Source organism: Haliotis asinina, chromosome 10, assembly GCF_037392515.1.
Source record: "Haliotis asinina isolate JCU_RB_2024 chromosome 10, JCU_Hal_asi_v2, whole genome shotgun sequence".
In the NCBI taxonomy this organism is placed as follows: domain Eukaryota; kingdom Metazoa; phylum Mollusca; class Gastropoda; order Lepetellida; family Haliotidae; genus Haliotis; species Haliotis asinina.
The window spans coordinates 33039347-33064412 of record NC_090289.1 but is presented as its reverse complement, the minus strand read 5'-3'; the positions used below and the strand labels follow the sequence as shown (position 1 = coordinate 33064412).

Sequence of the window (25066 nt, the reverse complement as noted above, 5' to 3'; positions counted from 1 at the left end):
GATTATTTATCACACAAGCGAGTCAAATGATATATATGAAATGTCATGTGATAAAGTTACGAGTATACTAATTTGTTTAACATCCATTTTATTCATGTATATTTGTGCAGTAACACATGGAAAGCAAATTGATGTCACGTTCAATTGTTCAATGACGTCAAGGATGACAAAGTACAGACAGAATGGTTGCTGGGTAATATATGATACATATGACACGCTTTATGTTTCACCATATGGCTCATAACAAGAGTTATGTCTGACCACTAGTTATGTCTTGTCGTATGTTTAGTATTCTCTTTGGATTTTTCAACTATTCATGGATGAAACTCAAACTAAACTGCTTTATGGTTCCACTACTTTATTATACAAGGTCACAACGTTTTGAGACAGATTCTAGTCTCTTCTTCAGGTGAAGTGTGACTTCCATGAATCTTCACCTGAAGAAGAGACTAGAATCTGTCTCGAAACGTTGTGACCTTGTATAATAAAGAAGTTAGAACCATAAAGCATTCTTAGTTTGATTCCACCAACTTCTAAATGCCTTTGAAACAACTTATTCATGGATGCCTGTAGACCAGTGTTATTTTGATCAGTCACAGGATGCATGAACTTTCATTCATATTTGTATTGGACATTTACCATGACATGTAGATTTGTCTGTAGCCAAGGAGAATCCATCATCGCAGGTACATGTGTAGCCTCCAACAGACTCCACACAGCCTTGTGAGCACAGAGGGGGCGATAACTCACATTCCTTGATGTCTGGAACAAACACTCTTTGTGTACATCTTGACTATCCATTACATGTGCACTGAATTTCCATTCTGTTATTATAAATACCCACCCAGATCTTTTTCAATCCCAATATTTCAATTTTACTGAAACTGACTATCTTCACTGTATGGAAAATTCTTCGATAATACACACACATGATTCTAAGACATTTGACTGGCAATTTTTCAGCATAAATATTTCCAAAAACCAATTTAAAAAAGGCCCTGTCTACTAGTAAACTGCCCTTTGAAATGATTTTGCACCTTTGGAATCACAATATCAAGGATGCAACAATGCGTATAACGGAAATAAAGGAAATAAATAAAGGAAAAAATTATAGTTCTTACAAACCAAAACATTTATTGATTGGTCTGCTCCTTTTATTGTAATGTACCTACCATCACAAGTGACACCATCAATGTTGAGCTGATAGCCAGGATTACAGAAACAGACCTCCACACCACCACTGACTCGACACCCTTGAGAACATCTTGTTGTGTTGGAGCACTTGGTCATCTCTGCATTATAAACATACAGAGGCATGTATGTAAAACTACTACTCCAGGAAGGAGATGGTCTCAAGCAGCTTTTAACAATATACCCATGCCACTGCAGGGAAGGTAAACAGACTTGACATACTATTTGTTTGTAGTTTAACACCACTCTCAGCAAATTTCCATCCAACTGATGGTAGTTTGTAAATAATCAAATATGGACAAGCCAATCCAGCAATCAACGTCACAAGCATTTATATACAGTGGAAGCTGTCAAAACCGCCGTCTGTTCATTCCAACAAGTTGCCAACACAGGCATAAAATATAACTCCCATTTGTGGCTTGTACATTTATCATCAGCTTTCCAATCCAGCACATTGTCTAAAATGGATTATTCCTTCAGTCCCGATGAGTAACGGTTTAGACAGCTTTCACCGTAAAGCAACTGGTATACAACAACCTGTGTCAACCAAAAATCAGGAAGCCTGACTACCTTACCCCATTAGTTGCTTCTTATGAGAAGCATGGATTGCTGAAGACCACTTTTAATGCAAATCTTCATGGGTTTACATACTGTAACCATACCACAACAAACTTCATTCTTGTACTTGATACTGTTCTCACTGTCCTTAAAAACATCACTTATTGTTCTGACTTCTGTTTGATATATCTACCAAGTTTTGTTGAAAATTATTCAGAAGTTTTCCAGTTGTGCTCCAGAAAAGAAGCCCACCCCTCCCTTTTGAGATCAAGTCCAAAAAGTTTCCATGGAAACTGAAAAAAATAATAATGCCAATAATCAAAAGGCACCACTTTGGGATCTGCCTCAAATGTCTGTCAGTTATTGCTGAAAAATAAACAATGGTTTTTGAGTTATACACTAGAAACAAATTCATTACAGACAGATGGACATATGGAGAGATGAGACTTCTACTACATATCCTGCATTGTGTGTGTGTGTGTGCGTGCATGCGTGTGTGTGCGCGCGCGTGCGTACGTGTGTGTGTGTGTGAGTGCGTGTGCGCGTACGTGTGTGAGTGTGTGTGTGTGTGTGTGTGCGTGTGCGCGTGCGTGCGTGCGTGTGTGTGAGTGCACACACATGCATGTGATATTAACAAATTAAGAATCTAAGGGAACTTACGGATACATGATTTTCCATCACTTCCATCTAGTGTGAATCCGTCAAAGCAATCACAGATATATCCTCCGTGGGTGTTGGTGCATTCCTGTGTACAGCCACTTGTAGCAAGGAGGCACTCATCAATATCTGAAACAGTCCACTCAGATATACGCATTGTCTACAACATACATATACTCACTTAACCTCACTGATGTGACGTGAAGTCACATGACTTTGCAACTCTATATATACAGCTACTCTTTCAGGTCCCCAGAGCATGATGAATATATGCACCTACCTCTGCAGGTGCCCTTCCCTTCTAGAACAAAGCCAGGCTTACAGGTGCAGAAGTAGCTGCCTTCAGTGTTATGGCAGTTGTGGTCACAAATGTTGTCTTTTGTACTTGAGCACTCATTCATTTCTGAAAAAGCACAATATCAATAAAGCATTGTTTAACGGACATTCTAGAAGTTGGTGAGTCAAAAATGAAACTAACAGGTTTATGGATTACAACTTCTTGTTTATTACGCTGAGTAACGTTTCGATGTAGATTCTTACATCATTTTCAAGACACAATATCAAACACATATCATGCACATTTAGCTTGAATCTACATTGAAACGTTGCTCAACGTAATAAACAAGAGGTTGTAATCCGTAAAGCTGTATTTTTCATTTTCAGTCAAGCATTAGCGCAAGTTCTCATCCAATCAGATCAAAGCCCTTTCATACCATAGGGCATAGTTGCCCTTCGAAATCACATTTCCATCAGGTTAATACCATATTGGGTTATGTAATATGACATGGGTTGAACATATTTTCAAAACTCCGCTGGACACAGGTCCAGTAAAATTTTAAAATCCACCTGAACAGACGTTAATTTCATTTCACCACAGTTAACAATTTCGTTTCCTTAGCAAATTATCTTTATCAATTGGTAGTAATTGTACCAGAGATGCCAGTGAGTGCAAATGACACTTGCTCTACTGTCCCAGGCTAGTAAGAATTCATAAGGACCACTGAATGATAAGTTTGGTCCTGGTGGCCAGAGAATTTTCAAGGAAAATCTACGAAAATCCACTAATTATTGTCCAGTAACTCTACTTGTGGTCAAGTGGGACATTTTGAAAGATTTCTTACCCTGAAATGTCCATCTGAGCCCTAATAGATCCCTTAAATAATACAGAGAAAGAACTGGCCAAAAGCAGCTCCGACTTGCTCACTTTTCGGTATTTTGGATTCACTTTCTTCAACTCACCCTCACAAGTGGTGTTGTCAGTGGAGAGGGAGTAGCCAGTCCGGCACTGACAGCGGTAGGTTCCTGGCAGGTTCTGGCAGTCAGAGTTGGCCTGACAGGTGACGGTGGAACACTCGTTCTTGTCCTGGTCACACTTGTCCCCAGTCCAGCCACTGTGACACACACAGCCCAGCACCTTGTCACACCTATGGGAGCCCCTGGGGTCACAGTCACACACGTTGCTGCAGTCACTCCCCCAGTGCTGGTTGTCACACTCTGGACAAAAATAGACCAACAAGTTGGACAAGAATACTGCAACAATGTCATGACCACAGTACAAAGTGTAATGAATATGTCTCCTAGTCATCATTATGTTATATATATTGGAAAGAGAGTACTGAAAGGTCTTAAAGTTCTGCTCCTGAAATGCTCCAAAAATATTTTAATCACAAATCCAAAACTACCAAAAGGCACCAGCACACCACCAGATATTCTATTTGGAAAAGAGCACTAACACAAAATTCAAAGTCAAACATGGAACACAACAAATATTTCATTCAGAAGTCTTAAACTACCAAAAGGCACCAGTTCACCACCTGATTGATTTATGTGCCAAGTTTGGTGAGGAAATATTGAACATTTTTTAGTTCTGTTCTGGACAAGACAAATGAGCATCAGTTCAGATGGACGGAACTCGTTACTACATCTCCCTCAATTTCAATGTTGATATAAAATCAGTAAGTTTTTCCAAGAATAAAGACATGCATCTACTCATAATGAAAGTCATTTTAACTAGACTCTGAAGTGGCTAAAACTAGTGGCTAAAAATACAGACTGTATTTCTATTTTCTGTCATCCTTTCTGAACACATTAGGATAACATAGTCTTGTCTGATTCTGCACTGGCTTCAGACTTAGCCTCTTGCATACACAATGCCATTCAGAAAGAGGTCAAATTCAGATTAAACAATCTTAGAAAAAAAGAAAGTACAAGTATTCTTGTTTGGTTTGAGTCAACAAAAGTACTGCAATCTGTACTTACTGAGAAAGTGTAACCCCAAATATAACATGTTACATTCAGCCAGGGTAGAACAGGTCAGCAACCCATACCTGCCACAAAAGGCGACTATGCTTGTCGTAAGAGGTGACTATGCTTGTCGTAAGAGGTGACTAACAGGATTAGGTGGTCAGCTTTGCTGACTTGGTTGCGATGATCGATGTTCATGCTGTTGATTACTGCCACCATACAGCTAAAATATTGCTGATCGTCATGTAAAACTAAACTCACACTCTTTCCTGCTTTTCAGAACTGGGCACTAAGACCTGATCTGCCTCATATTGGTTTGGTTTCTTAAAGCCGCACTGAAAAAAACTGAGTGTGGACCAGACAGTCCAGTGATCAACATCAAGAGCCTCAAAATATGCCACTGGGATATAATGACATGTGTAAACCTAGTCAGTGAGTCTGAACACCCGATTCCGTTAATCACCTCTTACAACAAGTATGGGTTGCTGAAGATCAATTCTAATCCAAATTTTCGCGGGTTTCCTGTCTCGGAGAAACCCTAAATAGATTTGTATGATGCAGTACCTGCACATGTCCGCTCATCATTCTGCAGCGACATTGAATGAGGACAGGAGCACCTGTAGGTCCCCGGGATGTTCTCGCACACATGGCTGCACTGGTTGCTGGCGTTGGAGGTGCACTCATTGATGTCTGGAACAGGTGAAATGTGACAGTATAAGCTGTTCACTGGTGCCATGGGTGACATGGGTTGATGCGTCCTTGATGTTTTTTCATGTTCCCTGACCCTGGGGGACCAGTGACGAATGTCTTTATCTTACTGAACACCTCAATGTTAATTTTGAACTGTTTGGAGCACGAGCATTGGATCCTAATAAGGAGTACCAGAGTTAGGCAACAGGCCATACACTACCAAATGAATTCACACAGTTTGGTATTTACAGTGGGTAACATAGAAAATGTTACTCACTTGTAAGCTGGGTACACTGACTGACTCAGCGACTCAGAAAATGACACTTATGTGTGAGGTAAGGTAAGTATCATGGTTACTATTGAAGGAGCACTCTTTGATTCTGGAACTAGCAAAATGTGACACAGGAGCTGAGTGTGGCATTATGGAACATCAGTGCACAGAACTATTATCAGTAATTTTCATTCAGCATCATAATATTTGCCTCAAAATGATTTCTAGCTCATTTCAATTTTTCTACACTTCACTCTTTATGAATGCTCAAATCAGCTTGTCTTAAATACACGTTTTCCCAAATACACATCAATGAGGTGGATCAATGTGAATAAACTTTAGCACTCAGGACAGATAAGTTGCCGTTGTTCTGGGTATTGGCAAATAAACTGTATTGAAAATACTATGATTCAGGTCCCCGTATTGTGATATGTATTGTGATATACTGAGACCTTTATTGTCTGACAGTGAGGGACACGAATGATGCAAGTCAATCCTATTTCTACACTGAAAGACCCTAAACATATATGCTATGGTATTGAAAACAGCAATCTCAAACAGAGGTTGTGTAGTCAGGGATTCTATTTTCATTTATATACAATTCATAATATTACAGTAGTATGATGCTCTTTTATCACTGAATAATGAAAGAAAATATTTAGTTGTGCATAGAAATGTGAGTCAAGTTGAATTTAAACCATAAAGATAATCACAGAAACTTCACATATTCTTTACCTAATATACCAGTTATCAGAAAAAATACTGCAATACATATCATTTGAAAAGCAAATTGTCATGTACCGGTCCATTGTGCAGTCTTAATTCCAGGGATGTTCGAAGACTGTACATTACCTAGACATGTCTTCCCGTCATCAGCCAGGGTATATCCCCGTCTACACCCACACTGGGGCTGGTTATGCTCCATTATGCAGTAATGGCTGCAGCTGACCACTCCTGTTGTTGCACATGCTGCTGCTGCTGAACAGGCAAGCACAAGTCTCAAAGGAATGACTGTAGTGTCTGCATTTAACTTTACAACCATCCAAATAAAATCTGGATTAGTCAGATGTCTGGCAATGGCATAGTCTGAATCACTCAAGCATCTGTTATCTAGCTTTGCCAGAGTCTGGACTAGTCAGGAGTCTGGTGTTTACATAGTCTGGATTAGTCAAGAGCGTTGTTCACAGGGTCTCAATTAGTCTGGAGTCTGGTGTTCAGTCTTTTGGTGTTCAGAGAGTCTGGATTAGTCAAGAATCTAGTGATCAAAGAATATGATATTCACAGGGTCTTGATTAGTTAGGAGTCTGGTGTTCACAGATTCTGATTCATGAAGTTTGTGGTGTTCACAGAGTCTGGATTAGCCAAGTATCTGGTGTTCGCAGAGTTGAGATTAGTCAAGTGTTCACAGAGTCTGAATTAGTTAGGAGTCTGATGTTCAGGCAGTTTGGATTAGGCAGAAGGCTGGGGTTCAGAGAGTCCGGATTAGTCAAGTATCTGGTGTTAATAGAGTCCGGATAAGTGAAGAGTCTGGTGTTAAGAGTCTGGATTAGATATGAGTCTAGTATTTACAGAATCTAGATTAGTCAACAATCTGTTTTTCACAGAGTCTGGTGTTCACAAAGTCTGGATTTACAAGAGTCTGGTGTTTTTATTTTTGATTCAATAACAGCATGGAACTGACAGATTGATTTAGTCAAGTGTTTGGTCTAGTTTTCTCCTGAATTTAAATTCAGGATAATGCTACAAAACAAAGTTTCAATAGACACTTCAAACCATCCAGTATTATTAAAACTGCAGTTGTAAGACAAAAATGATTGATATATTCACTGTATGGTTTCTTTACTGAAAAGAAAAACCCAGAAGTCGACAAATGTTCCCGACTTTCACGCACCAGTCTTCTCGCATGTCTTCCGGTCATCACTCAGGTCGTAACCATAGTGACACAGGCAATTGTAGGTCCCAGGTACATTGACGCACAACTGTTCACACCTGGCCTGGCTGTTTGTGCACTCGTCAACATCTGGACAAGAAATAACATATGTCAAAGGAAGTGACACACACATTTTTTTAAGACTCAGATCATTTTCGCCGGCCTGCATCATTTACTGGCCTGAATCAATCAGTTTGCTATTATTTGCCAACTGTCAATAGGAATTATAAAACATACATTTTAATGAAATGTCCTGTGGAGAATATATGAATAAACAATGTTACAAAGGCAATGAAAATACAACATATCATTTTGAAGAAGTTTAATCTTTAATTTTAGTAAATTTCATGTAGGCCTTACAAAACATTGGCCAGACCTCTGATATATTGTAAACTCCTTCAAGTCTTGTTCATTTAATAAATATAAAATCACATATGACAAAAACCCTGAAATGTATCAATATATTCAGGACTACTAATTTTTGTCCACTCCCAGGTTCTGTGGTTCCATGGGAAAATTTAAAAAGTTTCTAACACTGATCTTTACACTGATCATGGGTTGCTGGAGAATTCTTAATTACTTACTTACTTTCTTTAAACGGGAATGACTGATGACCGATAGAGAAAGAACTAATCAACGTGGTCATGCAAATTGCACACAATAACCAAGGTCATAGAAGAGTTAGTGAGTAAAAAAACAACCAGGTAATATTTAGGTTATCATTCTAAGACATACTCAAATATGTACTTCAGTCACAGTGACATATCAATATCAGTGATACTGATTGTAGATAAACTGTTAATGAGCATGGTACACTTCCACACCAATTGAGTGAGTGAGTGAGTGACTGAGTGACTTTTTCTGCAGTATCTGAGACCATAATGGCAAGAGATACCACAAATGGGTTCACACACAGAACCCATGTGTGGAACTGAACTTGGACCTTCAACATGATAAGCAAATACTTTCACTACTGAACTATCCCACTTCCTACTTATGACATGTTGACAAGTAGCCTTTCAAGAGGACAGATCTCACAAGCTGAGACTTGCTTTATAATCGTCAAATTGACATGATAAATATTTCTAAATTTCTCAGTTTGCAAGTGTTGTTGGTAATTATTTTCATGGTGTTTGTTTTTGTGCTTTATAGGAAATAGTTCTGTCTAAAGTACTCACCGAAATATATATACTGGCAGAATGTTTCTTGGCGTGTATTTGTGTATTACTTCACTGTGATGGGCAGATTTAACAAATATTAAAATAACTATGTTTTTCCCAACATCTTAATGGCATTTCAAATTGGTCTTCTAATCATCACCCTATATACCATTTTACAGGTAAAAATAACAAATTTCTATAACATGTCTCTAAATTTGTTGTTATAACTTACGTCACACTCAACAATGTGTTAAAACAGCTACCTGACTCAGTGTTTAGACAGAAAGATGTATTCGCATGTGCGTTGCCATAGTGACTGATGAACTGATAAAAATAATAACATTTCAACAAATGTGCAGGCATGAAAAAATGTACAGAGAAAATTTCTAAATGAATCATTTCGCATATCAATAAGGATAAAGGATTTACAGGATGAATGGTATCTGATGTTTTTCATGTACGTGATCTTATGGAGAGTACATTTGCTTACTATAGCTTGAGTCAGAAATGTACAATTTGACTTTGATGATTTTACCAAATATGTTAAATCAAAAGTTTAGAAAAAAAATATTATGATTGAATATTTCAAACTGAGTCGAAATTTGAGATCAAAATTATGAAATAAAACTTTAAAAAAAAATGTAATTCTCTTTTCACATGTATGTTAGTAGTACATTTCCACGAAGTGATTTTGGGAAGTTTAGTGGCTAAAAATATGATCTTTAGTTTTCAATCAATCAGAATATCACGGTCACGCTTATTACAATGTGGCAAATACTGGGATCATGATTAAATTCAGTATAGTTGGGTATAAAGTGTCAGATAAGATCTCATGGTTACTTACAACAGGTGGGCCTTAATGGATTTACCATTAAGTAATCCCATTCATCACAATACCTATATTGCTCTTTTCCATAAGTGTGTAGTTGATACAATAGTTGCAGAATGAGAACAATTGTTTTCTTCAGAATGAATTTTTTTCCAATAGTTAAATCCACATAAAATAATATAATTTAGTCATAAACACATAATACTGTCAAGAAATCTGTAAAGAGTTACAAAGCATTGGACTTACTTCCGTATAACCCTGAATCATCCTTGCCCGCTAATATGAAATTAGGGCAGTGTTCTACACTAGCCCAGTTCACCCTGACCTACATAGTCTGCTCATGGCCTATGTCAAAGACATAAATTAACTGATTAAGGTCAATACATCAGCATCGATGCACTTAGTGTCCACTTTATATCAAGGCAGACATGATACTCCACAGAAACAATAGGATGCAGCTAAATATATGGTCAGACTGGTTGATCTTACGAGAAAAATTCCCTTAGTGGCAGGATGAGGATTTGTCAGAAGTTTTTGCTGTTATCAAGCCTGTCCTTACTTTTTACCTGGGGGCACTGTCTTTACTAATAACTGGTATTTACTCTTTGGTGGTGGAATTGTATTTACTTTTTAATTTGGGGAATTGTCTTTACTTTATATCCTGGTGGGATTTGCCTATACTTTTCCCCTGTGGAGTTGTCTTTACTTTCTACCTGTTGGGAATTGTCTTTACTTTCATATCAGGGAATTGTCTTTACTTTTACCCAGGAGAATTGTCTTTACATTTTAGTGGGGGAATTGTCTGTACTTTTGTATCCTGGTGGAACTGTTCTTTCTTTTTACCTGGTGAGATTTTCCTTTATGCTTTAGTTAGGGAATTGTCTTTACTTTTTATCAGATGGGATGATGTCTTTACTTTTTACCTGGGGGGAACTGTCTTAACTATTTAGTGGGAGAATTGTCTTTACTTTTAACTGGGGGCAACTGTCTTTACTTTTTAGTTGGGGAATTGACTTCACTTTATAACAGGTGGGAATTGTCTTTACTTTTCAGTGGGGGAACTGTCTTTAAATTTTAGTGGGGGAATTGTCTTTACCGTATACCAGGTTGGAATTGTCTTTACTTTTCATCTTGGTGGAATTTTTACCTTTTACGAGAGGGAATTGTCTTAACTATTTAGTGGGGGAATTGTCTTCAGTTTATACCTGGAGGGAACTGTCTTTACTTTTATGTCATCTGCATACCCTGACACTGTCATCTACTTCCCTGGACATTGCCACCTGCTTACCAAAACACTGTCATGTGCTTTACCAGACATTGCCACCTGCTTAACCAGACATAGTCACCTCCTTACCTGGACAGTCTTGTGCTTACCTAGACACTGTCATGTGCTTACCAAGGCATTGCCACCTGCTTACCTAGATACTGTCATGTGCTCTCCCAGAAACTGCCATGTGCTTACCCAGACACTGCCATGTGCTTACCCAGACACTGCCATGTGCTTACCTTGACACTGTCATGAGCTTACCTTGACACTGTCATGTGCCTCCCTGGATACTGCCACCTGCTTACCTTGACACTGCCATGTGCTTACCTTGACACTGTCATGAGCTTACCTTGACACTGTCATGTGCCTCCCTGGATACTGCCACCTGCTTACCCAGACATTGCCCTCTGTTTACTAAGACACTGCTTACCTAGGCTGTCATGTGCTTACCTAGACACTGTCATGTGCTTACCCTACACTTTCTGACAGCTGCTTCCTAAACTGCTTCATATGCCCCTTTCCCCTGATGCTTACCGACACACTGCTGGCCAACCTGTGTGTAGCCCTCCTGACAGTGGCAACTGAAGGACCCTGCTGTGTTCACACACTGGAACTTGTCCTGGCATGGGTTGGCTCCGGCTTCACATTCATTGATATCTGAAGGAGGAATCAGTCAGCATCTTGCAATATGCGATCAAATTTACATAGACAACAGCTTATAAAGGTAGTCTGTTTGGTTCGAAAGAGGAGCGATGAATTACAATCTAACTTGAATACTGATAAACATTAAAGTTCATACAAAACAATTAAGATGTAGATAGATGAGATGATGACTCCTTTACAAGCAATGATGCAGTAGATACTGCTTCACTATTTCAGTAAAATAACTAAGTTTGTCAACTGATTGTAACATATAACCCTGATGTACTGAGGATGTTTTTGTCACTGTATCATTGACTCCAGTGAAGCTCCAGGATAAAACCGGTCTTCAGCCAACTTGTGCTTGTTGCAAGAGGCTACAATGGTATCAGGTGAACACACTTGCTGACACACAACATCCCAAGAGCTTAGATCAATGCTCATGCTGTTGTTCACTTGATTGTCTGGTCCATACTTGATTATTTACAGATAGCTGCCATATAGCTGGAATATTGCTGAAAGCAGCATTAAACAAATAGGTAAAACAAGAAAGAAATATTGTTGAAACACTGATGACACAGTCATAACATTTCTTCAATCGTTCACATCAATTAATAAAATTTCTGAAACATATAATACCAATACACTCCTGGCCCTGCTTCCTGAATCCTTCTGGGCACCGACACTGGTAGGATCCCAGGGTGTCAATACATGATTGCTGACTGCTGCATATGGTGGGGTCAAGGTCACACTCATTGACATTGATGGCACAGTTGACACCAGTCCATCCCGGGACACACATGCAACCATGTACGGGATCACAGCTAGTGGCATGACCTTGACATTCACACGTATTGTTGCAAGATGGACCCCAAAGAGGGAAGGGGCATTCTAAAAAAGATTTTGAAAAGGTATTTAGGACATCCGACAAGGCAGCAGTTTGACATTGGTTGAAACTCTGACAGGACTGTTTACCCTTCATTAAAAAAAAGTTCTGGTCTCATGGAAGTCTATTCTGTGTGTACAAGGTGTTCATGTTTTATCAGAGGACCAGGACTTTATAGAAACTATCACAGACACAGTCATTAGTTCACATTTGAGAGGCCTGTTTCTGTTTATACAAAGTGACATGGCTTCATGAGAGGAACATAGGCTTCCAAGAAACTTTCAGACACTGCCATTAACTTTCAAAGGGAGGCCTTGTTCTGTTCATACAAAGTACTCTGGTTTCATGAGATGACCAGAACATTCTTCACCCTCAAACCCTCAGAGACCTAGCTGTTTAAAGTTTATCAAACTGACAGTTAATTGCATGACCATTGAAACACTTGTGAACATGGGTGAAAATCAACTGTGCACCTCCCTGTCTTAACTAAAGCTGTATTCGCCCTTGTAATGTGCAATGGTTTTATCAGAACTTTGTTGAAGCTCCCAGACACCACCATTAGCTAACAGAGCAGTCTGTTTCTGCTCATATAAAGTGCAATGGTGTGAGACAGTTAGGCTTACCTGTACAAGAATAACCATCATTATCCAGGTAGAATCCACTGTAGCAGGAGCATGTGTAACCACCGTCTGTGTTGACACAGGTCTGGGAACACAGACTCATCCCACACTCATTCATGTCTGTTGAGCAAAGAGAGGAATACAATGAACATCCATCAGATGATCAACAGCTATCTGTCCTAACTGAGTGAGTGAGTGAGTGAGTTTAGTTTAATGCTGCTTTTAGCAACATTTCAGCAATATCATGGCGGGTACACTTGAAATGGTCGTCACACATTGTACTCAAAGAAATCGAACCTGGGTCATTGGTGTGACGAGAGAACGCTTTAGGCTACCTCACAGCCCTCCTTACTGACAGAAGGGTGAAGGTACATGTTTTCATTAACGATAATCTGTTATTTTTAATTTTGAGCTGCAATTAGTGGTTCAGGATAACAAATGACAACAAGGCTTGAAAATGTGTACAACAAACATTGTCACTAAGGTGACATAATCCCCCATCGCAAATTATCAAATCAAAACCTAAAACGTAATGAAAGTGAAGGTCATAGTTTCAAATGAAGTTAAATGTCAACAAAAACATGACCAGTCAACCTTTCTTGATATCTTCTCTGTAGTTGTTCAAGCACACATATATTTTCAACTCCGTTTGACCTTGATATGAATATCATGGTGGATGAATAAAACAGTAATACATAAATTACTTATCAAAACACATTCAAGAGAAGTCTTGAAAGTCATGAAGAATCTATGAAATCCAGTGTACTGTTCTTGAGATATCTTGCTGACAATCTTAACATGCATAACATGCCCAAAAATGTCGCTGTGACCTAGAAAAAGCTTGGTGTCAAATATGAAGAAAATCCAGAGAATGGTTCTTGAGGTATCTTGCTGACATGGGTAAAATGTTAAAATCAACTTGTGACCGTGATATGAGGATCAAGGTCACCTGATTGGGACCTTTCTCACTACCTAGGCACCAAATATGGAAAGGCTCTAGTCAAGAGTTCTCACGATATACTGTTGTTAGAACCCACATCAAAACTTCTGTTTCCACTCTTGTATGCATGCAGGCAAATGGTATATCTGATACTATGATACCTGAGCATGTCTTGCCATCAGGTCCGAGTTTGAACCCTGCCTCGCAGTAACACTGGGGTCTGTTGTCTTCATTCAGAGCGCACAGATGCGCGCAGCCAAATGTAAAACAAGAGCTGGGCACTGAAATTGAAGAAGATGCATATCGTGAGTCCTTGCAAGTTTCAGAATAGTCATAAATATTGTTGATTTAAACATAACGATCAAAAAATACTTGTAATTAACTGAAGTCTACTCTGGGTATATCTTGACATACATTTGTCTAAAAACAAGTTCAGCAATGCATGCATGAACACTTGACTTAGAGACTCATCTTGTACCTGGGTGAACATTTATCTGACTTAAAAACTCACTTTGCATTAGACAATAGGTTTACCTGTCTGAAAGACTCATCTTGTGCCTGGGTGATGGTTTACCTGAGAATCACTTTTTGCATTACGCTATGGGTGTTCAGTGAAAAATCCCAGTAAAAAGTGTCAACTTCAATAAATTTCAATACGAAAAATGTCCCCTTTTCATTTTCTAAGAGGAAATGCATAGAAACTTACTACTTTTTATATATTTTTATAATGCATCACATGATGACATGAGTTAATTAGTTCTGTGATTTTATAAGTCGGATGTTCACCACCACTCTGTGCATAAACTCACGGATGGACTACCTTGCTGACGTTTCTGCATCTTAAGGAAGACAGTATAAAATTTCCTCATATGGAAATTTCCAATGACGTCCTGGGCAATTACAGTCGTAACTGTCATTTGTTCCTTATGGAATCATTTTACTTGTAAGTAGCTGTCAGTGAGATGTTTACATACCGAGAGACATACAAAACTTTTTTCACCACAGACCGAATGTCAGTTTAGATATATAATCTGTGAGCACATCATGTTAATTAGATGATCTTTGAACAACCAGACTATAGATTTACCTGACTGAGAGATACCTAGTACCAAACTATACTCATCTTGCATCTTTGTGCAGGTACACCTGAGTGAGAAACTCACCTTGTACCTGTGTACAGGTACTTCCATCTGTGTTCAGCACAAAACCTGAGAGACAGTCACAGTAGTACCCTCCATCTCTGTTGACACATGTTTGGCTGCAGTTGTTCCGATGCTCAGAACATTCATCTATGTCTGCAGGAAAGGTGTACATGAAAGGCAATATTTGGAGTATTGAACTGAATAAGCATGTAGGCGTTAATACAATACAATACAAGTACAATAATAAAACCTTTGACTCTACTCCCTTCTCTCAGCTGCAGCCACCTTTGCTCATTAGTGTTTCCATTCGTCACCACTCGCCTCTTTCCGTAAGACTCATCCCCATCTCGAAGTATTTTTTTAATGTGCAAAAGTACTAAGGCTGCATAAAAAATGAAATGTTTCTCAGTCACATTTTTTAAAAGTAACAAGGGCAGTAGGACTTTTTATAAAGTTTTGACACAAAAAAAAGTGACAAGGACGAACACATTTACATTTTTCTGTCTAAGAAATACATCTTGAGAAGTTTAGTAGATTTGAATGAGTTGTAGATTCAGTCACACTCGTTCTTACAGACACTCATTCGTATAGTGGACAAATGGATGATCAGGACATGGCCAAGACAAACTTATCTTTCTAAATGGCAATAAATAATTGTGATGCACACGAATTTATATACTCATGACACACTGACGCTCAAGAAACATTTTCTATTTAGCCTAACAGTATTGTGCTGTCTAAAGTGAAGCTTTGATAGCATATCATGCACCTGACGGTGAGAGATTTAAATATGCATGTGTTTGTGGACAAAACAGCTCTCATGGGTCCAACTGAGTGTATTTCTGATGATCTTGTGGGCTTGGTGTGGAGATTGTGTGTGTGCTTCCAACACTTTTAGGAAATCTAATTCTAACTCACTACGAGTTTCAAATGCAATAATAATACATTTGTATGCAACTGACCAACCTTAATCTTTAACACTGGGGATATATCTCACGTCCCTGCAAATATTTTAGTCAGACTTTTTTTTATCATTTATATATTTTTCAGTGAATTGTTTAAAATTCCACTTGGGGTATGACAGCAATGTTACACCAATGTTCAAGTTGAGAAATATTTTAGTAATTTTGGAGTATCTGCTTTGTCATTTAATGTAGCTGTTTTGTTTATTTTTCTTGCATATTCAATAAAACAAACCCCATTTGTGATTGGTAAACCATTTACAGAAACGCGCTCCCTAAGATACAAACAATTAGGAATTGTCCCAACAAATTAGGGATCCCTATAAATTGTTGCACAAAGAAAAGACACTGTTCAATGCAATTACATTGCAAATTTCATATCCTTGATGGACTATAATGCTAGGAACATTACTTGAATTTTCCAGTTTTCAACACAAATTCAATCATGACTTGGTGCTTTTGAAATGACAAAGATGCCACCAACCCTGTGAAAAACATTGTTATGCAAACGTGTTACAAAATTGTTTGCGTTTGATTACGAGAAAAGATATCAACTGTTCGGTCATTTAGTCAATAAATCGGACCACCACTACTGTTCATGATCTGTTAAAGATCTGCTCTTCTGAAATTCCCAACTGATGAGGCTAAGTTTCCAAAGCATTAACATTGGCCAATGATACCCCACCTCCTCCTATAATTCCTTAGCATGTTACAAATATTTTTTCGTTGCATGTTACAAATATTTTTATGTACAAAATTCCCTTCTGCCTTTATAACATCAATCAACCCCTTCATATTTTAGAATATGAATCTCAACAGATACAGCATATTACTGTAGATAAGCTGAAATTTTGAGGACCAAAAATAGCAGCCTGTTGAAGGGTGTCACCTTATCTATGGGTATGAATACTCTAACCCAAATTTTCCCACCAACGATTTAAACAGGTACCTACCAACACAGTCTCCTTTAGAGTTTTTCCGGTAGCCACTGAGACAGGTGCAGATGAAGGAACCCTTGGTATTGTAACACATAGAGTGGTGTGGACAGTCGTCTCTGGCCAGGCACTCGTCCACGTCTGAAACATATTACTGGCGGTCACTTACTGAATGATGGTCAGTTGACGTAATTTGCAGCAAGAGTTGTGCCCCTTTGGCGGATTAGACACCTGTGATATTACCAGAATGCCAGATTTGCCATGATGACTGCTCTTTCAGTAGTTTACCCTGTTGGTTTCATTATAGAGGGTAGCAGTGAGTGACACATATTGTCCAAAGTACATTAAACAAACCCCAATCACTGTAATGTAAATTAGATATTATCAATATCTCAGACACTCTTCAGTTTTAGATCTAACTGATGAAATTATTCATAAATCAAACAGAATATCATAGAGAAAAAACATAATAATTCTAATTCCATGGGTTAACATATTACATGTAAATTAGCCATGAGCTACATTCAGTACAAAAGCACAGGAGGTAACATCAAGTTTCACACATTTGGGGAATCAAACACCAGACTTTGCCTTACATTTTCACCACTGTGCTACCTCACCAGCTCTGAAATATCTAATGAATTAATAGCAACAAAATCTCATGGTCTCAAGGTTAATATATCATTTCAGTACTGTATATCAGACTGACCTTGACACTTGACATCCCCTGGGTTGCTGTAATAGCCTATAGGACAAGAGGAGCATGTGTACCCTCGCCCTGTGTTAGAGTGGACCGCTGGATCCTCATCGGTACAGGTCCGTCCCTCCCCACACGGTCCACTCATACAGCCGTCATAGTCTTCCGAACAGGTGCTCCCTGCATGACATTTAACAAAATGCATAAGCAAAGCCTCAATGACATATGAATCATGTTCATTATGTCAGGTGAGGTTTCATTCATTAATCATAAACTGTAATGAAGAGTGTGTATGAGTGTGTTTGTATGTACTAGTCTGAATGCATGCTGAATTTATGCTGAATGCATGCTGAATTTATGCAGAATGCATGCTGAATTTATAGTACAGTTCTACATACCATGCTGCAGTCTACCATCAAAACTCTGCTCAGACAGGGGGCAGTGGGGTTGCCTAATGGTTAAGAGCCAGCTCATCACTTACTGTTCAGACTACACCATTTTCCAAACTTGCTGACATATAATAAAACACTGGCAAGGTCCAACAGGTCTAACCACCTAGTCCTTCGAATTTGACTGTTAACAACACAGCAAACAGTGAAAGCATTTGACATTAGCACCATTAAAGGGAGGAAAGACTGTCAGCTGTGGATTCATATTTCATCTTCCAAAAGCCCAGTAAACAGTTGACACTATGCTGCAGGGTGATAGTTAGATGGGAAAATCAGAAAAGGCCAGATCTTCACAAATCATCCACTGTACAATCCACTTGGAGAGCTATTAGTGAGTGAGTTTAGTTGTATGCTGCTTTTAGCAATATTCCATCAATATCACATGGGAGAAATGGGCACCAGACATTGTACCCATGTGGGGAATTAACTCAGGTCTTCGGAAGGATGAGTGAACGCTTTAACCACTAAGTTAGCCCACTGCTCTTCAGACCTTTTAATTCCTTCAACAGTTAACTATTCTCATGATATGATTTTGATCTTTTCCCAAACATATATGAAAACAACTGTAGTCAGAAACTACTTTTAACTCAAAATATAATTCCATAGCAGTCTTGGAAATCTGGGGGAGAACCAAGCTAAACACTTCACTGGAAAAATAGCATCCACAGGTGCACCATGTTGAAAATTGCAATTTTGCATCTTTGGGTCAAGCCTTTCCTTGTGATGTTCAGAACTTATTATTCACTGCTCATTTGTATCACTACAGCATGTCACAATGACACCAAGGATATGCACCTGTCCAGCCAACTTCACACACACAGGTTGCCAGTTGGAAGTGTTGCGTACTGCCCGGGACTCCAGTCTGGGGACTGAGGTAGTCACAGTGGCCGTGAACACATCCCTCACACAGTGTCACCTTCACATTGATCAGCCGGGACTTCATGCCACGACTGTCCTCCGCATTTAAACTAAAAAGAAAGCAAACATGTTTATTTGTTCATCCTAAAACAAATGCTGATGAAAAGCATTAATTTCTGCAGTCGTATGTAATGTTACACCTTTGGAAGGGTAGTTTTCTGTACTACCAAGGTATTTCATTTCTACATTACAGTCTGTATGTCTCTGTATAAAGTCATCTGCCAATGTATGTAGTTTTTGTAGTTCGGGTGAAGCAAGGGTACCTTCTCTTATTAAGATTTCAGCCAAGGCACATTTCTGTATTACACCATTGGCCAAGACACATTTCTGCACAACACTTTTGATCAAGGCATATAAAAGTTTAACCATGGCACATTTCTGTATTACACCATTGGCCAAGGCACATTTCTGTTTTACAACACAGGCTAACGAACATTTCTGTTTTACACTTTTGGCCAAGGCACATTTCTGTATAACACCTTTGGCCAAAGCACATCTTTGTACAACACTTTTGGCCAGTGCACATTTTTGTATTACACTATTGGCCAGGGCACATTTCTGTAGTACAACATTGTCCAAGGTACATTTGTTTGGGAAACTTTCAACATGGCCACATTTATGCAGTACAATTTCAACCTGGATACCTTGTCATATTTAAATTCACAAATACACCAATTACAGATTCCGGTTTTGCCCTGGTGACAACAACCTTCAGCTGACCTGATCTTGACTGGTGTGGAATCTCTTGGTGTCCATGACCCTCGACCTGTATCAGGGTCAAAGGTGAAGCCTGATCCTGGTTCGTCCTGCAGTACATACTTGAAACTGTCCCCTTCTGCATCTGACCCATCAAACTCCAAGCTGACTGGATGACCCACCTCAACTCTGAGGGAGTCAGTGCCATTCACTGTTGGTGCACTGTTACCTGAAACAGACTGAGTGAGTGAGTGTGTTTTACTGCAGTCAGTCATACAGTTACATCACTGACCTTGAAATGATTACATTTGTGATGTAATTCCAAAGTGTGTTCACTCCATTACTTCTCCGTCCGGGAGTGATAGGAACCAGTTTCAATTGTAAGACCTTGATAGTTCATACTCTTTGCATTACATTTGGCTTATATCATTACCAATACTTATTTCATAATTTCAGCAGGGTAATATCCTTGTAACAGATACTACACTCTACATAATGATGACATACAATGAAATACACAACACCAGTCCTGACACAATCTGTAAAGATCCTTGCTGTCAAAAACTAAGATCTGATTTTATTGAAACAGTCACAACATTTTGACCAATTCATACTTTGGGTGTAATTTGTATATTTTTATAAAATGTCACTGAGGGGCACATACTTAGCACTGCCTGAGTTTCATCTGATTCACTCTTTATGGTCTTTGTTGAGATGGCCAGCACGTTGTCTCCAGTGACCGCATAGTCAAACACACACTGGTCACTGGGCTCCGTCCCACAGATGACCTCAGCTGCTGCACGGGTCAGAGGGTCAATTTCATCCATAAACAGCGGGACAAATGTGTTGTTGAAGTAATCGGGAGATGACATGCCGGGAGAATAACGAAGGATGCTGTCAAATGGACTCACTGCCCCTTTGAAATATAATTCAGTAATTTTTTTTATTTAAGTCTGCTTTTTTAGTAGAGTGTGCACGTAAAACTTTGAAATGCTGAAAGTCTGCATACATATAAACTCATTTATTGTGAGGAAGTTTGAAGAAAATATCAATGCTGAAATGTTGGTTGTTTAGTGTTTAAAGCCACATTCAGCAATATTCTAGCTATATGATGGCGGTCAGTCAATAATTGCGTCTGGACCACTCAGTGCAGTGATTAACAGCATGAGCATCAATCTATTCAATTGGAATACGTTGACATGTGTCAACCAAGTCAACCCATCTTACCACCTGTCGCCTCCTACAACAAACATGGGTTACTGAAGATCAATTCAAACCAGGATCATTCTCAACGTTCTTATAGAAAAAACATTGAAATGCTTTTCCCAAGTAAAAATGCAATAAAAATTATAATAGTCAGTCTTCCCCATTATACAGGTGTGTCATGCAACAGTCATATGAAACTTACACGTCTTCCCCATGTCAAAGAGTTGTCGCTCTGTTGCTGTTTCAGGAAGAGATTCACCTGATGCCTTGTTGAAATCATTTGTGTCATTACCATCAAAATTCCCAAGGAGACCCTTGGTCATACCCTGAAATCTATTGTCCAGTGCTACTGAGAAAGACAGCGACTTGGCACTGAGGGTTATGTCAATGCTGACTTCTGAAAATAGAATCACACTGACTGAAATAAGTTCATGCAAAGTGACACCATTCTGTTTTCATCCCGCCACAAATTATGTTTGATGAAACTGTAACCTGTAGATGTTCTACACCAGTTTTTGGTCCTCAAAAGCTCTTCAAAAATAGAAACGCAAAAGGGATATCTTTTTCATTTTAGAGGGAAATATATGTAATGACAATACAAGCTCATCCATCATATGTGATGTTACACACGTGGAATGACTGATTGTCAGAAAAAAATGACAATAAAAGTTGTCCACTTTGAAAACAGATGAAAACATCAAATTTTTTACCAAAATGCATTTGTGTCCAATAAATTTGTTTGAGAGATTTTTATGTTCTGCATGTACAACATCAGGAACATCTCTATAAAAGTGACAGGTTTTAGGTGTCCATAGCACAGCGTTAAGCCACTGACATGCAATAAAGTGATGCCCAGACTGAATGCAGCACAATGCAGCACTGCCCTTGGTTGTGTGGAAGTAAGTGAATATTGATTAGATGTTGCAAGAGCGTTGAATGGCCACCCAAGCACAAGGCTATGGAATTGTCACCAACAACATGGATCAGCATGTGACCATCCCAACTCATGACCATGCCCACACTACATCCTGTAACATCACCTTTGGGATAGAACCACCACTGCAACTTCTACTGCCTAAACCATACCAGGGCTGCATTGGATTTCAGATCAGACTGCATGCAACCTTCTTTAAGATGCAGGAATCTGACGTCAACGTCCGCTCAGAGACGTCATCCTCACCCAGCAACATCATCAAGCATGGCTTCAGTGGACTAACTGGGTATGGCCTCATCTACCATGGAGGCAAGTTTGGTTCAATGATGAGCCACGATTTATGTTTCACTGGCAGGATGGAAGGACCCATGTTTACCATCAGCGAAGTGAACATTTTGCAACAAACTGTGTGATTGAAGTTGATGGATTTGGTTATGATAGTGTCAGAAGGTGGGTTGCCATTGCCTAAGATGCCAGAACAGACCTTGTGCACATTAGAAAGAATCTTACAGGTCAACAATATTTTGACGAGATTGTTTGACCCCATGTGCATCCCAGCATGGTGAATGTCAACAACATTTTTCAGAAAGACCGTCCTCACACAACCTGACTCACCACTGCCTTTTTGAGAAACCAAAACATCAATATTCTTCCCTGGCCCCCAAGATCATCAGATTTGAACCCCATTGAACATCTTTGGGATGAGTTGGACCGACGTCTGCAACAATGACAACCTCAACCACAAACTTTACGTCAGCTTGCAGCAGTATTCCAGGCTGAGTGGACAGTCATTCCACAGACTGTGATTTGTCATCTCATCGCTTCCATGGGCAGGAGATGCCATGCAGTAATTGATGGTCATGTGTGACATATTCATCATTGATGTTATGTCACGATAAACATCACTTAGTGACTGTGGACTTCACCTTTACAGACTGGATGTTCTTCAGTGAATGTGCACAATTTCACAAATGTCATACTGAACTACCCAGAATAACCTTGCTCACAATTTGTCTCACAAACTACCTTTTGCGTTTCTTTTGTTTTTGAAGAGTATATGTTAAACATTAATTTGTTTGTTGTGTAATGCCCCACTCACAATATTCCAATGAAATGGCAGCAGTCTGTAAATAAGTCTGGACAGGCCAATCCAGTGATCAACAGCATGAACATTGATATATCCATATGGGAGACAGTGAAATGTGTCAGTAAGCCTGACCATCTAATCCTGTTACAAGCTTAGTAAAGCTACTCATGATCATGGGGAGAAACTAAATCATCTGATGAGTTATTTTTCGTCTTACCTGACACAGGAAATGTGAATCTGATGGTTGATGTGCTGATCCTGGTGGCATACAGGGTTGAAGTCCTTTCTATATAGGGTGCTTCATCATAGAACAGGGTTGATCTGTCAATGCCATTGATGTACACTACCATTTCTGAATAAAAGTAAAAATAAATTTACTGCTATTGTCTTTCAGTTAATCAGAATTAATTTCTGGGTTTTTTTAATTAATGAACAGTGAAAAAGAGAAGTTAAAAACGTTTCTTTAGGACAAAACATCTTTTTACACCTTGTCACGTTCAGAGTCTGTCTATATGTTGTACTGACTATCTTGTTGCTGATTAGGTGTCAGACATGATAACCTAATGGTCTTGTTGTTGGTCAAGTCTCAGCCACAATAACCTGTTGGTCCTAATGTTGGTCCAGTTTCAGCCACAAGAACCTAATGGTCTTGTTTATTTTGGCCAAGTCTCACCCACAATTACATATTGGTCTTGATGTTGGTCCAGTCTCAGCCACAATAACCAAATGGTCTTGTTGTTGGTCAAGTCTCAGACACAATAACCAACTGGTCCTGTTGCTGGTCAAGTCTCAGACACAATAACCAACTGGTCCTGTTGCTGGTCAAGTGTTTTCATTAAAGAATTACGTCTCTTGTTGCTGATCCAGTGAAACAATAACCTATTTGATATATTGTTGGTAGAGTGTGAGCCATGATAACCTACTAGTCTTGTTGCTGATCCAGTGACACAATAACCTATTTGATATATTGTTGGTAGAGTGTGAGCCATGATAACCTACTAGTCTTGTTGCTGATACAGTGACACAACAACCTATTTGATATATCGTTGGTAGAGAGTGAGCCATGATAACCTACTAGTCTTGTTGCTGTTCATCTCTATGTGGAAGCTACCACCATCTGTTGGAGCATATCCAAACTGTTTCCCTGCGAAGGCTGTGAACACCGTAGCCTTGGATGTTGATGCATCTGCTCGGACAGCCACCTCGGTCCTGCACTGGAGTACAAACTTGAACTGCTGAGGTTTATAATCTAGAGTAAACAGAGTGTACTCCCCTAGTCCATTGAAGGAGAAATCTCGTCCATCGAAAGTTGTGAAATGGGGGTCTCCAAAGCATCCAACTGTAACGAAACAATTTCACAAAATGAACACACCTAGCTGTTGTGATGGGCTAATTTTTTCTGTTGTTAAATGAAAAACGCAACAATATTCCAGCTATACAATGGCAGTCTGTAAATAATCAAGTCTGGACCAGGCAATCCAGTGACAGACATCATGAGCAATGATCTACGCATTGGGGATACAATGACATGCATTAATCAAGTCAGTGAGCCTGAACTCCTGTTTGTCCCCTTTTACGATAAACTTTGGTTACTTACTAAAGGTTCTAATACATGAATTCAATATTATTGTTAATTACTATTATGCTCAGGAGAAAAAAATCAGAAAAATTCTGGCTCGGCCTTGGGAAATAAACATTAGGCAAGGCCAATTTCATTTCTTGTTTCATGGATCCACTGGTCATATTTTTTAAAGAATAAGAAAAAAATCAATTTTCCCCACTCAGAATATAAAATCCCCATGCTTTTATTGGCCAAAATTTTAACCTGGAAACCTGACAAGTAATGTTTCAAGCGACTCACCAAATTGTTTACTTATGAGGTATACATCCAAACTTATCAAAATCTGCACATGACAACCATATGCATGTCATGTGACCATAATGGCTGCCTACGTCAAGTCATTCATCATGTAAACTGGATAAACTCATGGAAAATGCTAATTGGTCTAGTTGCTGATACTCACAAGCTACACAAAATGATGAACAACCTATCTGGGCTTTCCTCCATGTTTGGTTACCTGGAGATTGACACTTGGCCCTCATGTCGGATTACGTGCAAATTTAGTTATCCGGTTTCTTTTGTTATGTAATTTACTTC

At 39.0% G+C, this 25066-nt stretch overlaps 1 protein-coding gene across 1 annotated transcript in view; it reads right to left on the bottom strand.

Annotated features, from left to right (window-relative positions):
* Window positions 1-616: 616 nt before the first annotated feature.
* Window positions 617-25066, bottom strand: part of LOC137298659 (uncharacterized) — a 119214-nt gene continuing 94764 nt past the window's right edge. The window contains exons 54-74 of the mRNA XM_067830942.1: window positions 23984-24247; window positions 23126-23260; window positions 21090-21284; window positions 20346-20597; window positions 19706-19910; window positions 18914-19035; window positions 17631-17798; window positions 16940-17062; window positions 15046-15177; window positions 14044-14163; window positions 12946-13062; window positions 12082-12327; window positions 11332-11454; window positions 7503-7631; window positions 6464-6589; window positions 5215-5340; window positions 3646-3900; window positions 2687-2809; window positions 2410-2535; window positions 1173-1292; window positions 617-762 (exon numbers count right to left, since the gene is read on the bottom strand). Of these exons, the coding sequence (XP_067687043.1) occupies window positions 617-762; window positions 1173-1292; window positions 2410-2535; window positions 2687-2809; window positions 3646-3900; window positions 5215-5340; window positions 6464-6589; window positions 7503-7631; window positions 11332-11454; window positions 12082-12327; window positions 12946-13062; window positions 14044-14163; window positions 15046-15177; window positions 16940-17062; window positions 17631-17798; window positions 18914-19035; window positions 19706-19910; window positions 20346-20597; window positions 21090-21284; window positions 23126-23260; window positions 23984-24247 (3353 nt within the window). The remainder of the gene's footprint in view (window positions 763-1172; window positions 1293-2409; window positions 2536-2686; window positions 2810-3645; window positions 3901-5214; window positions 5341-6463; window positions 6590-7502; window positions 7632-11331; window positions 11455-12081; window positions 12328-12945; window positions 13063-14043; window positions 14164-15045; window positions 15178-16939; window positions 17063-17630; window positions 17799-18913; window positions 19036-19705; window positions 19911-20345; window positions 20598-21089; window positions 21285-23125; window positions 23261-23983; window positions 24248-25066) is intronic.